This window comes from Mustela nivalis, assembly GCF_964662115.1.
Source record: "Mustela nivalis genome assembly, chromosome: 17".
Lineage (NCBI taxonomy): Eukaryota > Metazoa > Chordata > Mammalia > Carnivora > Mustelidae > Mustela > Mustela nivalis.
The window spans coordinates 25592357-25607897 of NC_139036.1; the positions used below are offsets into that span (position 1 = coordinate 25592357).

At 39.0% G+C, this 15541-nt stretch overlaps 1 protein-coding gene across 3 annotated transcripts in view; it reads left to right on the top strand.

Moving 5' to 3' along the window:
* The window catches only part of AP2B1 (adaptor related protein complex 2 subunit beta 1), a 127822-nt gene that overhangs the window by 83066 nt on the left and 29215 nt on the right, over positions 1 to 15541 (top strand). For all 3 annotated transcript variants that reach the window (XM_082707326.1, XM_082707328.1, XM_082707327.1), the window contains 2 exons: positions 1937 to 2082; positions 6021 to 6150. In XM_082707326.1, the coding sequence (XP_082563452.1) occupies positions 1937 to 2082; positions 6021 to 6150 (276 nt within the window). The remainder of the gene's footprint in view (positions 1 to 1936; positions 2083 to 6020; positions 6151 to 15541) is intronic.

A 15541-nucleotide genomic window follows, 5' to 3' on the forward strand; every position in this document is an offset into this window, starting at 1 on the left:
GGGATTGAGCCCCACATCAGGCTCTCTGCTCAGCGGGGAGCCTGCTTTCCACCTCTCCCACCCCCAGCCTGCTCCCACCCCCAGCCTGCTTGCCTCTCTGCCTGCTTGTGATCTCTGTCTGTCAAATAAATAAATAAAATATTTTTAAAAAAGAAAAAATTAATTTCTCTGTCCTCACTTTCCCACGGATAGCCACTATTAACTTTATTGTGTGTCCTACCAGAAGAAAAGGATTATGCGTGTACCTGTATGTCTGTGTTCTTTAACAGTATTATGTCCATGGAATATACTGTTTTGCATCTTATTTTTTCCCTACTCTATTATTTTGAATGTCTGTATCCACTCTATTGATGTGCCACAACTTATTTAATCATTCTCCTATTGATAGACATACAGGTTATTCGCTTGGTCCTACCACCTCCCTTCCCCTTTTTTGTTAATACAGTGTTGCAGTGAACATCTTTGTATATGTATATCCTGGTATACAGATATTTTTTATCCTGGTATATTTTTGTAAGTATGGCTATAAGGTAAACCTGCAGTGTGCTTGATCATTTAAACATTTTAAAATAGACATTTTCCTCAAACCTTCCAAAAGGTGACATCAGATTATATTTCCAGCAACACAGTACAAAGTGCCACATTGCTTAAATTTTCCATTGAGTATTATTGACTTTTAGGATTTTTACCCTCCAATAGATGAAAAATATCTTGTGGTTGTTTGATTTCATTTTCTTCCTTCCTTTCCTTTTTGTCTTTGGCATGGCTGAATATGTTTTAATATTTATTCAACCACCTACTGATGTTTTGGTATTTTGTCTTAGATGGTTAGAACAGTTCATGAATTTCCTGGTTTTTTTTTTTTTTTTTTTAAGATTTATTTATTTTTAGAGAGCAAGAGTGGGAGGAGCAGAGGGGAGGAAGAGGATCTCAAGCACCCTCCCTACTAAGCTCAAAGCCCAACTTGGAGCTCAGTCTCATGACCCTGAGATCATGACCTTAGTCAAAAATCAAGAGTCATACACCTCACTGAGCCACCCAGGTGCCCCCGGACTTTTTTTTAATTAACTCATATAGTCCAGGATTATCACAGGTTCTAGGGTCAAGGATGAATAATGGATTATATAGAGAAGACAGGCATTCATATTACTTAAGCCACATATAAGTACTATTTACCAGAAACTGTAGTAAGAGTTAAAAATATACGTAAGAGGAGTGCCTGGATGGCTCATTGGGTTAAGCCTCTGCCTTAGGCTCAGGTCATGATCTCAGGGCCCTGGGATTGAGCCCTGCATAGGGCTCTCTGCTCAGCGGGGAGCCTGCTTCCCCCACCCTGTCCCACCTGCCTCTCTGCCTACTTGTGATCTCTCTCTGTCAAATTTAAAAAAAAAAAAAAATCTTAAAAAAAAAAAAATATATATATATACACATAAGACATATATATGTAAGTCCCTTGCCCTTAAGACTACTAATAATGGTTTTAGTGATGATTTAAAAAAAAAAAAAGAAGTATTCAAAGATACAGACATGCTATTTTCATTAGTCGATTCAGTTTTCTCCCTTTTAAGCTTTTTACCAGAGGGGCTAATAAAAAAAACACACTGTGCTCATTGGAATTTCTCTTTTCCTTGTATATACATTTGGTAGCAGTAGTCAAGCAGTAAAATGACCAAGTTGAACAGAAGATGGAGAACTAGCCAGGTTTTTCATAAACTGTTTTTGTGTGGGTTTGGTTTGGTTTGGTTTGGTTCTTAAATTGAGAACAATCTCAAAATTCAGAGAATATCTAGAGCCTTTTGCATCTGACTTGATATAGTATAAAAATCACCATAATTGCCTGAAGAAGCCAAATCTTAATTTCATCTTTATATAATCAAAATAAATAGCATTGAGATAAATCGTGTGTGGTTCCACTTGGCTCTATACTGTCTCTTAGGTCTGGCTGCCTGCAGTAAAAGCTAAAGGCTTGGAGATTTCCGGAACATTTACTCACCGCCAAGGGCACATCTATATGGAAATGAACTTCACCAACAAAGCTTTGCAACACATGACAGACTTTGCAATCCAGTTTAACAAGAATAGGTAAGAAGTCTGAGTCCTCAGCTTGGTCATGAAACAGCAATGTGCCTTGTGTACAACAAGCCAGTGTTCCCTTTTTTTTTTTTTATTTGTTTTGGTTATTTATTAGGGTGAAGAGGGATAGGGGAAGAGTGAGAGAGATGATCTTTTTAAGATTTTATTTATTTATTTTGGGGGGAGGGAAAGGGAGCACAAGCGGGGGGGGGGCAGAGGGAGGAGCAGAGGGAGAAGCAGACTCCCAGCTGAGCAGGGAGTGCCATGTGGGACTCCATCCCAAGCCCCTGGGATCATGACCTGAGACAAAAGCAGATGCTTAACCAACTCAGCCACCCAGGTGCCTGCCAATATTCCATTTTTAACAATTTGTTTAAAACTCTCATGTTGGCACATTTGGGTGTAGAGTGAGAGCTGGTCTTGCATGTCTATTCACTTGTCAGCTTTCACTCTGGAGGCCCTTGAAATTTTGTTGGGAAACTCATCCATATGGAAAACAGAAACCAGGGGCGCCTGGGTGGCTCAGTCGTTAAGCATCTGCCTTTGGCTCAGGTCACGATCCCAGGGTCCTGGGATTGAGCCGAGCATCAGGCGCTCTGCTCTACAGGAAGCCTGCTTCTCCCTCTTCCACTTCCCCTCCCATGCTTGTGTTCCTTCTCTCACTGTGTATCTGTCTGTTGCATAAATAAATAAAATCTTAAAAAAAAAAAAAAAAAGGAAACCAGAACTTACTGCCTTCTTAAAGGATTCTAGGACTAGGAAGTTTTTAATAAACCAATTACACACACAAAAAGTTTTCATTGAAATGCATTTATACATTCAACAAATAATGTTGTAGCATCTATGTGCCAGACATTCTAGGTACTGGGGCTAGAATAGTGAACAAAACAGATGAGTATCCAAAGCCCACATTTTGGTGGGGAAAATGAACATAATTGGTTGATGAACATAGTCTCTCCACCTGTTAGCTAAGTAATGTAGGCAAGCGATCTGCTTTTAGCAATGAATTCTTTGCCTTAATAAGGAAGGGACCATGAAGATGTAAATACTGATTTTCTGTAGTTCTGAAACATCACTGTTTTATATTAAATATCATGCTTCAGGAAACTGCCTGCTAGACTTTGATGGCAGGTCCATTTATTCATAAAAAAGATAATCACACTTGTTTCTGATAAAGTAGTAATTGGACCTTTAAGCAGATTTAATAAAATCTGTCAGTAACAACTTATATCAGTGACTGCCTTACTTATTTCTAGGCATTTGGAAATAACTTTTATACCTTAGATTGAAAGTTAGGTACATTAGAAATCACTTATCTAGAAAGTCTGTGTTTCCTTTTGTCAGACTAGTTCTATTTCCAGCTATTTACCAATTTCAGCCATTCTTATGAGTTTATAGTGACTTGCAGTTTAATTTACTTCTCATTTTGATTTGCATTTCCCTAATGACTAATGATATTGAGTAATTTGTTCATCAGTGTAGTGACTATTATATCTTTAGTGAAGTATCTGCTCAGATCTTTCTTTTTTCAGTTTCATTATCAAGTAGTAAAAGTTCTTTATATATTGTGGGTGCAAATCCTTTGTCAGATATATGTCTTGCAAATATTTTCTGTGCCTTTATTTTCCTAACAGTGTCTTTCAAAAAGAAAAAGGTTTGTATTGCTTATGCGCTTTGTGTTCTAAGAAATCTTTGCCTGGCCTGTGGATACAAAGAACGTTTTTCGTGTGTGTGTGTGTGTGTGTGTGTGTGTGTGTGTGTGTGTTTAATAGAAGTGGTATAGATTTAGCTCTAACACTAACTTTTATAATCCATTTTGAAATAATTTTTAAATGTGGTGTAAAGTAAGAGAGTCAAAATGAACTTATTTTTTTCCATAGTGAGCCTTGAAATCAGATAGTACAAACTCTCCACTTTTGCTCTTTTTCAAAATTGTTTTGGCAATTCTAGGTCCTTTGCCTGCTGGGATTTTGAGAGTGTAGATCAGTTTGGGAGAGAATTGATATCAAACGATACCAAGTTCTAATCCATCAGCTTGCTTTTTCTATTAGGTTATCTTTAACTTCTCTCTGCACTGTTTTATAATTTCTCTTGTATAGATCTTGCATGTCTGTCATCAGAGTTAAGTATGTCGTAGTTTTGATGATATAAAAAATAGCATTCTCGGGGCGCCTGGGTGGCTCAGTGGTTTGGGCTGCTGCCTTCGGCTCAGGTCATGATCTCAGGGTCCTGGGATCGAGCCCCGCATCGGCTCTCTGCTCCGCAGGAAGCCTGCTTCCCTCTCTCTCTCTCTCTCTCTCTGCCTGCCTCTCTGCCTACTTGTGATCTCTGTCTGTCAAATAAATAAATAAAATCTTTAAAAAAAATAGCATTCTCATTAATACAGAAGTAATATTTATTTTTCTATGTTGAACTTATGCAACTTTGTTAAATTCCCTTATTAGTTCTGGTGGCTTTCTTGTAGATTCCTTACAGTTTTCTACGTAGATAAATCATTTTGTCTGTGGGTAGAGAATTTTTTGCAAGGAATTTTTCTTTGTTTTTTTCTGTATCATTTCCAAGAGGAGCAATTCGAAGATTAGGAACTAAGCTGCTGTCATGTTTCTATCCCAGTATTGCCTTCAGATAGAGTTTGCTGACCATGAGAACAGGATCAAAAGAGCACAGTGGTTTTTTGATCTATAAATATTACACCAAAATGAGTCGTGAATTATTCTCAGGATCACTTTATTACTACATTTTGATATTCCAAAGCATAGGTTAAGAAAAAGAAAATGTTTCTTCTGCCATCCTATGACTCTTGAAAGATAATTACCTATATAAACCCTATAGTTATATGTATTACCTGTATAAACTCTATAGTTACTTTATAAATATTATAGTCCCATCTTCCTTCCTGAGGCTAATTAGAACACAAATTCAATATAAATTTATATCATTCATTTGTGTATTTGTTACACCTGTAGGTCTACTTTTCCCTTTATGCTCCATCTATTTGAAATTCTTGTATTTCTTGTACATAAGACACATCTGTTCTTAGGAAACCTGGGGGGCTCAGTTGGTTAAGTGTCCAACTCTTGATTTCAGCTCAGGTCATGATCTCAGGGTCATGAGCGTGGAGCCTGCTTAAGAGTCTCTCTCTCCTTCTGCCCCTTCCTCCTCTCTGCTTGCCCATATGCTCGCTTTCTCTAGTGCCACTCTTGCTCAAAAAAAAAACACCACACACACACACAAAAGCCAAACCAAAATATGTCTGCTCTCATATGTATTTGTTATTTATGTAACTCCAGAATCGGGTTTTTCCCATCTCTTTACTATTCTTGATTGTTATTAGGCTTCTCTGTGAAGTCAAACTGGTAGGTACACACTCCCTGCCTTAGGCTTAGAAAGTGACCAGCTTGTCCTAGTTATTTGGATTGTCTAAGCCAGTGAATTTTGCTTAACTTTCATTGTCTCTTTTCCAGTAATTGTGTCTTATATTGGTAAACAAAAAGAAAATTAGAATTACCAGTAAATAATCTTCTGGGTTGCTGAGGCAGGTTATCAAGCTATGAAGTAAAGTTAATTTATCGTACTTTACAGGATGTGTATTCTTAAGTCTTCTTTCTCCCAAGGATTTTCTAAGAAAAGATGTTCTTAAAAAAAAAAAGAGAGAGGAAGAAACTTATTAAATCTGTCTCTCTAGTGGTATGAAACATAAGAAACTAGCAAAGCAGTTCTGTACTTACGAATGTTTTCTCCTTCCTCAAATCCATTTAATGGGAAATGGGTTATATTGTAATCAGTGTTACAGCAAATTAGAATTAAGCATCTTGGTTCCATTGTTTTTTCCATTTAATTTTATTGAAAATTATGTTCAAATCTAGCAATGAATCATTGGAGCCCAAAGATGTGGCTAAAGCTTGCCTCCTGATTAACCTCTGGAATTTTTTCATCCACTTTCCTAGCTTTGGTGTCATCCCTAGCACTCCTCTGGCCATCCATACACCACTGATGCCGAACCAGAGCATTGACGTCTCCCTGCCTCTCAACACCTTGGGCCCAGTCATGAAGATGGAACCTCTGAATAACCTACAGGTTAGAGTTTTATTTCACTGAAGGGGTACAACTTGATACCTTTCCAGTTTTATTTCACTTATGTAAAAAATAGCCCCTCTCTCTTCCTCATATTAGATTTGGTCATGGAATATTCAGGTTTGAAATAACTAGGGAGAAAAGTTTATTTAGAGGGCACAGGGGAAGGACAGAGGGAGAGGGAGAATCTTACGCAGTCTACATGCCTAGCACAGAGCCCAGCTCAGGGGTTGATACCATGACCTTAGCTGAAATCAAGAGTCGTTTGCTTAATGATTGAGCCACCTGGGCCCCGCCCCCTTTTTTTTTTAATTTAAAAAAAAAAAAAAAACCGAGTCACTCTGGTGCCTGGCTGGCTAATTTGGCAGAGCATGTGACTCAGTCTTGGGGTGGTGATTTCGAGCCTCACAATAGGTGTAGAGTTTAATTTAAAAATAAAAACAGGGTGTGCCTGGGTGGCTCAGTGGGTTAAAGCCTCTACCTTCAGCTCAGGTCATGATCCTGGGGTCCTGGAATTGAGCCCCACATCGGGCTCTCTGCTCCATAGAGAGCCTGTTTCCTCCTCTCTCTCCCTGCCTGCTTGACTACTTGTGATCTCTGTCTGTCAAATAAATAAATAAAATCTTAAAAAAAAAAAATAAAAACAGATTGGGGTATGTGGGTGGCTCAGTCCATTAAGCATCCAGCTCACTCTCAGCATGGGTCTTGATCTCAGGGTTGTGAGTTCAGACTCTACACCGGGCTCCATGCTGAGCGTGGAGCCTACTTTAAAAAAAAAAAAAAAAAAAAGTCATACCTTGACATAGGAAGTTACTCGTTCTTTTACTTAACAAATATTTAGAAACTTGTAAAGATGTATTACTTATTTACAAACCTTTTTTTCTAAAGACTTTTGAAGCAGATTTGTCATTTATATGAGAACAGATTTATGTAGAGGCTGTCTTTGAACACACAACCACAAATACGGTTATTTGGATTTAAAGGCTCCCTATTAGCACATAACTATTGTAAGTAGCAGCGTCTTACTGGAGCTCAGAACTTTATCAGGTCTGCAGAAGCCTCTTGATCTTGAAAGTGCTGAATTTTTTAGAATGCTTAAGTACTAGTTGAGAGTTTCACTCAGTTTTCATCTGTTTTGAACTTCTCTTTTGAAATATAAGCCTTTCAAGCTTATATTCAGGTAAATGAAGGCAGACTAGTAAGCTTATAAGCTCAAGTGTAGCAGTATCAAAGGGTTATTAAGACAGATATAATCCCTAGCTGTTGTGGGTTTTTTTTTTTTTAAGATTTTATTTATTTATTTGACAGAGATTACAAGTAGGCAGAGAGGCAGGCAGAGAGAGGAGGAAGCAGGCTCCCTGCTGAGCAGAGAGCCCAACGTGGGGCTAGATCCCAGGACCCTGGGATCATGACCTGAGCCAAAGCCAGAGGCTTTAACCCACTGAGCCACCCAGGCGCGGGGATTTTAAATGCTTGTAAGGACAAGAGAGACAACCCTGGGTCCACCTGAGATTGGGAACTGTAACTGGTCTCTGCACAGAGCTGATACCCTGGAAGGGTGACTTCCACAGTGGAAGGGAAACTGGGAAGAATGTTTCCAGTAAGGCAGGTGATGGAAAAGTTTCTCTCTGGCAAGTATTCTGTATGCCCTCTTAACGACAAATCCAGGGCCCAATATTTAGCCGTACATGGTATAATATATGGGCATGTAGTCTAAATTTATACAAGATATGTAGATAGAGCGTTCTCCACACCAGTAACTTAACGTAAAATTGGTCCAGGGCTGGTAAAACTCAGGGTACCTGGCAGAAGCAAAACCACTGGTTTTGCAACAGCTCTAAACTTCAGAGCCATCAGAACTCCCAGCTGAAAGAAAATCTCTTTGAAAGTGAGCTCACAGGGGCCTCTGGGTGGCTTAGTTGGTTGAGCAACTCCATCTCCCTCTGCCCCTCCACCCTGCTTGTGCTTGCTCACTCTCTCAAATCAATAAATAAAATCTAAAAAAAAAAAAAAAAAAAAACAGCTCACAAATTGAACCATAAAAAGAGGGAAAGGTGTGCTGTGAAAGACAGAAGACACAGCAGACAGAGGATGAGTATTCCCTTTCCACCAAGAACTTGAAATAAATATTCTGAATGAGACTAAAAATATAAAATATGTTAAAAATGATTAAAGAAAAATATCAACCTTCCACTTTCCAGTCAAGACAAGTGGGATACCATTGCTCAATCTTCTGGAAATAGCAGTGTGCATCCTAGTACTGATGGTGAGACATCACCAGTGCAGTTACTTGGAGTTAAGACTAATGTTCTTTCAGTAGTTTAAATACCAGCACACCAAGCCTGTTCACCAGTTCCCTACCTTGTTGCCAGTTAGTGGATGCCTCTTTCTCTGCAAAGGGTATAATGATTTGGAGCAATGATGAGTGAGTCATGAAAGAACTTGGCTCAGACTAGAAGAACAAAACAGGATTACTGTGTAGATGGAACTGGCTGTTACTATGATGAGAGCAGTGTGCTAAGGGGCTTTTCCAGCACAGAATCCTGAAGTAAGGAACTAACCCAAATCTACACCTGCTCCTTTTGCATTGAAATCTAACCTCCTGTTGGCCCACAGAGCCTCCAGCACAGTATTTGAGGACAGTCAGCATGAATGCAAGAGTGCTTTACTGTAGAAGTAGGAAAGGGAATTTGGGTCACAGAAACCAGGGCAAATTTTTCTGCTTTTAAAACGGAATCAATAAATAAATGAATGTCAGCTTACCTTCCTATCTGTAATTCCATTTCTCCTTCAGTGAAATGAGCATCCCGAATAAGGAACCCTCATAAGAGTAGTTGAGTCTTGGGCGCCTGGGTGGCTCAGTGGGTTAAGCCGCTGCCTTCAGCTCAGGTCATGATCTCAGGGTCCTGGGATCGAGTCCCGCATCGGGCTCTCTGCTCAGCAGGGAGCCTGCTTCCTCCTCTCTCTCTCTGCCTGCCTCTCCATCTACTTGTGATCTCTCTCTGTCAAATAAATAAATAAAATCTTTAAAAAAAAAAAAAAAACAAAGAGTAGTTGAGTCTTAGTTCAAATCCTTCCTTCAGAAGTATTGATTAGGACTAGTAAATTTTTGTTTTTGCAAACTTGAAATTACAGGACGCAGACCTTTAAAAATTTTACATCTTCTTTCAAGGATGTCATAATTATGACTATTTACTCATAAATTGACATTTCCCAGGGAGAAAATAAGCAAAAACTTAAAAGAAAAACACTTATTTTCTTCTACGGGCAGCTCTATTTAATGTCTGCTGGTGCTTATTGAAAGTAATGGCTAGCTTAAGGGGGGTGGTTAACTTTAGATACCAGCTTCCATTCTGCCCTTGTCCCAGTATAAACAAAAAGAATCAGATATTAACTCCAACAAGCTTAGATCATAAAGATCCAGATGAAGCCAGGTGAAGATTGATTGGTGTTTAAACATTATATTTACATAGTGTTTAAACCCAGGAACTCATGTGGGAAAATTAGTGCTTTTCTACTTCAGACCATAAAATCAGGAAAGGAAAAAATGTTTGGAGTTTGAGGAAATGAAATTCAGAAGGCAGTGTGGGTTAAATTATTTTGGCTAATTTCCTTTCAATATATAGGACAAATAAACCCAGCTGCCAGAACTGTCGTGTAGAACTTAATACAAAAATGTTTTAGGGGCGCCTGGGTTGCTCAGTGGGTTAAGCCTCTGCCTTAGGTTCGGGTCATGACCCTAGGGTCCTGGGATCGAGCCGCACATTGGGCTCTATGCTCAGCAGGGAGCCTGCTTCACCCCCCCTCTCTCTGTCTGCCTCTCTGCCTACTTGTGATCTCTGTCAAATAAATAAAATATTTTTTAAAAAATGTTTTATTACAGTGCTCATCAAATAACTTACTTGCTTATGGTCTGTCTGGTCTGTCTGAAACGCTATTCAAAGGTTGAAAAGACACTATTCTCTCTTAAAATGTAAAACAGATTTTACGTTAGAGACAAGAATTAAGTACCTAGTAGAGATGTGAGCCAAGAAAATATCTCCTACTGTACCGATGTTGGTTGTTAAAGCCTTTGTGAATCCAATTTATAAACAGTACATGAAGTTTAGCATGCCTCTGGTGGGATCTGATTTTGAATTTATTTATAGCATACAATTCTATTCTTTTAAAAAGAGAATTGGTTCCCTCTATTTAAATAAAACAAAAAACATTAACAAATGTCTAAATTAGAATTAACTTCTAAAGGAGTTGTCTCTGACTCTGATATCCTTGACTTTCATTTCATCTGTATTCGTTGCTTAGAAACATTTTCCCAATATACCTCTTCAAACTTGACACCTGGCAAGTGACTGCTTCATTAAGTCAGTGTCTGCAAAAAGACAATAGACTACAACATAACTTGTGTTCATCCTGGGCTTTGTACAAATGCTGTAAAGTTCCCGCAGCTGCTTGGCTTCCTTTCTCACTGTATACACCCTTATGAGATCATTGGTTTTAGTTTTGTCCATGATTTTATAAACATTTTTTTTTTTAAGATTTTATGTATCTTTTATGGAGAGAGAGAACACAAGCAGAGGGATGAGCAGGCAAAGCAGGCAGAGGGAGGAGCAGGCTCCCCACTGAACAAGGAGCTCCATGTGGGAGTTGATTCCAGCACCCTGGGGTCATGACCTGACCTGAAGGCAGGCGCTTAACAACTGAGCCACCCTAAAAATAATTTAAATCTTTTTTTTTTTAAGATTTTATTTATGTATTTATTTGACACAGAGAAAGAGATCACAAGGAGACAGGAGGCAAGGGGAGGGAGAGCAGGCTCCCTACCGAGCAGAGAGCCTGACACGGGGCTCAATCCCAGGATCCTGAGATCATGACTCAAGCTGAAGGCAGAGTCCCAACTCACTGAGCCACCCAGGCACCCCCTATAAACAAATTTTTTTAAAAAGATTTTATTTATTTATTTGACAGACAGAGATTACAAGTAGGCAGAGAGGCAGGCAGAGAGAGAGGAGCAGAGGGAGAGGGACAAGCAGACTCCCTGCTGAGCAGGGAGCCCAACGTGGGGCTCGATCTCATGACACTGAGATCATACCAAACAAAACCAAGAGTCAGACACTTAGCAGACTGAGCCACCTAGGCACCCGCAGTGTTTACATTATTAGGACTATACTTCAAAGCTGAGCTAAAAAGTGTAATTATTTTTTTCTCCATAAAACTTTTTGTAAGCAGTTGCATACTTACCTGTTAATAACTATCCCTTCTTGTTAGCTTAACTTTTTGTGTTTTTAATTATAATTCAGTCCCAACTTCCCATGAGATCAGACCCTTCCAAGGAGTCTTTTCACTTTTCACTTTCTTGAAGTCCCTTCTGGAGTCTTTTGACCTGCTCTATTCTGGACTGATTTTCTTATCTGTGAAAGATTGGCCGTCATCCTGGGATCTCCCTTCATCATCACTCTGAAGTTCATTGCTTTCAACTCGTTTCAGTGCTGGGTCTCCTATTTATATGTTTCTTTTCTTTGTTTACTTCCTCATTTTGATGAAAAATATCCTCTGGTAGCTTCCTGAGAATGAGTATATAGAGAATAAAGGTTTTGAAGTTTCACATGTTCTAAAATGTCTACTTCATACTTTTGACAGTTTCTGTGTATCTGGGTTAGGAATCATTTTCCTTCTAGTCTGATGTGGTTCTGATTCTTGATTTTTTTCTTATTGAAAGCTTACAAGAGGGCGCCTGGGTGGCTCAGTGGGTTAAAGCCTCTGCCTTTGGCCCAGGTCATGATCCCAGTGTCCTGGGATCAAGCCTCACATTGGACTCTCTGCTCAGCAGGGAGCCTGCTTCTTTCTCTCTCTCTCTCTCTCTCTGCCTGCCTTTCTGCCTACTTGTGATCTCTGTCAAATAAATAAATAAAATCTTAAAAAAAAAAAAAAGAAAGCTTATAAGTTCCTTTCTCTATCTCTCATATTCTGAAATTTTATAATGATGTCCTTCAAGAGGTATGAGCCTTTTCATCCATTGTACTAGGTACTCACTGGGCTCTTTCAAAGTGGAAACTTGTAGCCCTCAGTTCTGGGATTTTTTTTTTTTTTTTTAAATTTGTAGATCTCCCTTTATTTTTTGTTTCTCTTATTAGAAGTCTTGTCATTTGGATGTTGACCCTCCTGAGCCAATCCCTGTTTTACCTTCTTATTTTCCATCTTTCTCCTTTTGCTCTACTTTTTAAAAACTTTTTGTGGAAAATTCTTAATGTTACAAAAGTAAACGGAATAGTGTTATGAGTCCCTGTATACCGTACCCATCATTGAGCTTCAGTGATTATCTATAGTTAGTACTCTTTCATGTATACCCCGTCCATAGCCCTACTCCATTTAATTTTGAGGCAGATCTCAGACATACCATTTCATCTGTGAAATTTCAATATATATATCTTTAAAGCAGGTTTCTTTTAAAAAATATAACCACAATAACTTTTGTTCCCATTAAAAAATTAATAAGAATGCCTTAACATGAAATACCCAGTGTTTAGGTTTCCAGTTACCTCCATATCTTAAACTGTTTTGTTTCTATTTTTACTGTTTGTTTGAATCATTAAAGTGCACATATTATGATGGCTTGATATCTCATAATTCTCTTTGGCTACACTGTTCATTATGATGGGCATTAGCCATATGTGGCTATATAAATTGAAATTAATTAAAATAAAATCTCATTTCTTCAGTTGCATTGGTCACATTTCTGGTGCACATGTGGCTAGTAGTTACTAGGTTGGGCATTATGGAAGCAGAACATTTCCACCTTTACAGAAAGTTTTCTTGGATGGTGCTGATCTGTGGGTTCCCTCTCTTATTCTTAATATCTTTGGTTTTCAGCGGTTTAACCATTATGTACCTAGATGTTTCCCTTGTGTTTACCAGGCTGAGGGTTCACTGACCTTCTTGGATCTGTAAGTTGATAGTTTTACCTAAACTTGGGAAAATTTTGCCATTATTTCTTCAAATTTTTCCTGCACAATTATCTCTCTTCTTCTGGAACTCCAGTTACACAAATGTTAGACTACTTGATATTGTCCATCAGATCACTGAAACTGTCTTCGTTCTCTCTGTTCTTTTTACTGGATAATTCCTATTGATATATCTTCAAGTATCCCAACTCTTTGTTCTGTACACTACAGCTTTCTGTTAAATTCATCCACTATAATTTTCATTTCACATGTTGTACTTTCCTCTAGGATTTCCATTTGGTTCTCTACTAAAATTCCCCATTTATCCACTCAGGAGTGTAAGTGGAGAAACGTTTTTCACGTTCTAGTCGCCTTCATCCTATCTCTACCCTTTGGTCATTCCTTGGACCTAAGGGCATGCTAACTGACCCTCAGGAAAAATGATTAGTAGAAGTATCTCAAGCAGGCCCTGAAAACAGTGTTGGGTCTGTCTGCCAGGAGATTCTGTGTGTTCTGTCTGGGCATATCCCTTTGGTCCTGATGATTCTTCTGTCCATGAGTTGCGGGGAGGCCAGAGGAAGATCAGAGTATGGCTTCTAAACCATGAGACCCAGGACCAGAGCTCCATTTTACTTATCATTGAGGGCAACTGGAATCCTCTGTGTTAGTACTTAAATGTCTATCTTCTTGGGCTGGCTTAATTCTTCCAAAAATTATCTTTGACTCTCTTGTCTAGAATATAAAGGCTTTCTGCTAGCTTTCTGGCAGCTAAATTGGGAAAGATGGCTGGAGAGTGTCAGCATTCATTATGCATAAATTCACTGAATCCACCACCCCTCAGCCATGCCTGACACCCTTCAAAGTACCGTGTATTTTATCTTCTAAAAGAATTAATCTCTATTTTTTCGCTGAGGGGCTAAGGTAGCTTAGAGTGGTGGTGGTGGGGATTTGGGAGTACAACTGCATTTTAATGCTCTTTCTTTTGGCACTCCCGCCCTGCGTCCCCCCACTCCAACCCATACAGTTCCAGACATGCTGCCAGTCCTGAGTCTTTGAGAATTGTGGTGCTGCTGATCCATGTCTTTTACAGTCACCCAGACTTTGTTGCTATTGTATTTTTTTCCTACCTTATCTTTATAATTTATACCCTTAAATTTTTTTTTCTTTAATTATGGCAGAATTTCTTTCAGGAGAAGGAAATCATCATTGTGATTTTTCAGTCTGCTATCTTTACCTGAAAGTCTGATAGCACCTTTATAAAAATTCTTCTTTCCTTCTATACCACTTTATAATTAGGAGCCTTGGAGGTAAACTTATGGATAAATAATTGGGTTTTTCCTATATATGGTGTTTGTTATCAATCTGTCGCCTTTAAATCCTACATAAGGATTGTTAGATAGGAGGATGAATTTTAGCAAAAATGTCTCTTGGGTTTTTTCTTTGAATGTCTCTTCTAAAACAACTTCTGGGTTAAGCCTCAGCCTTCGGCTCAGGTCATGACCCCAGGGTCCTGGGATCGAGCCCCACACCGGGCTTTCTGCTCAGCAGGAAGCCTGCTTCCCTTCCTCTCTCTCTCTGCCTGCCTCTCTGCCTACTTGTGATCTCTGTCTGTGAAATAAATAAAACAATCTTTTAAAAAATAAAATAAAATAAAACAACTTCTTTCATTTTAACGTTTGAATGATTAGGGCAGAAAGTGCTGAAGCTCCCAGCTGCAAAGAACACAATCTTACAGTCTTATTTATTCATATCTTTAAGATCTTAGTCAGCCAAAAGGGTTTTTTGCCAGTGTGTGGCCTTGAGAAAATTCTGTCCCTTGCTACTCCTACATTTGAGTCGCAGCCTGTGAGACAATCAGTTGCAGATGGTCCCTGTCCCTGGTATTTCATGGCTTACATATGTCAGTTCACACTCAGAAAGCCCACAGCTGTAGCTGTTACACCAAAAAAACTGATAAATGCTTCCAAATGGAAGACCTTTTCAGCAGCTTCCATCAGATGAAGCTAACCAGCTTGGCATTTGCTGAGTTTTCTTGACTGTTGTGCAAGCCAAACAGGTTCAGTATTGAAAACGTCCTTTGGTCTCCCAGGATCCACAGTTGAGGACTATGCACTCTGGTTGCTTTTATGGGACTGCACGTTGCTTGAACAGCTGTGGAGACCTTGAAGTGGTAGATTTTATGGGAGCTGTAAGAGATTCCCAGGTCGGACAGGTAGAGCCAGGGCTGAAAATAACCCCTGTAGACAGGACAGAACCTGAAATATTCCATTAGCACTGTGTAGGTCATGGAGGCTTGGTTATGAAGGATTAAAACATTTTACTACCAAAGAAAGAAAAAATTACTTTCTGTGATTGCTGCTTCCAATATGATGTACTTTTCATGTCTCATCTGAGAATTTAGAGTATCTTATGTACTAGATACTGCTTTTTTACTAGGTTATCCCTGTTGAGAATAT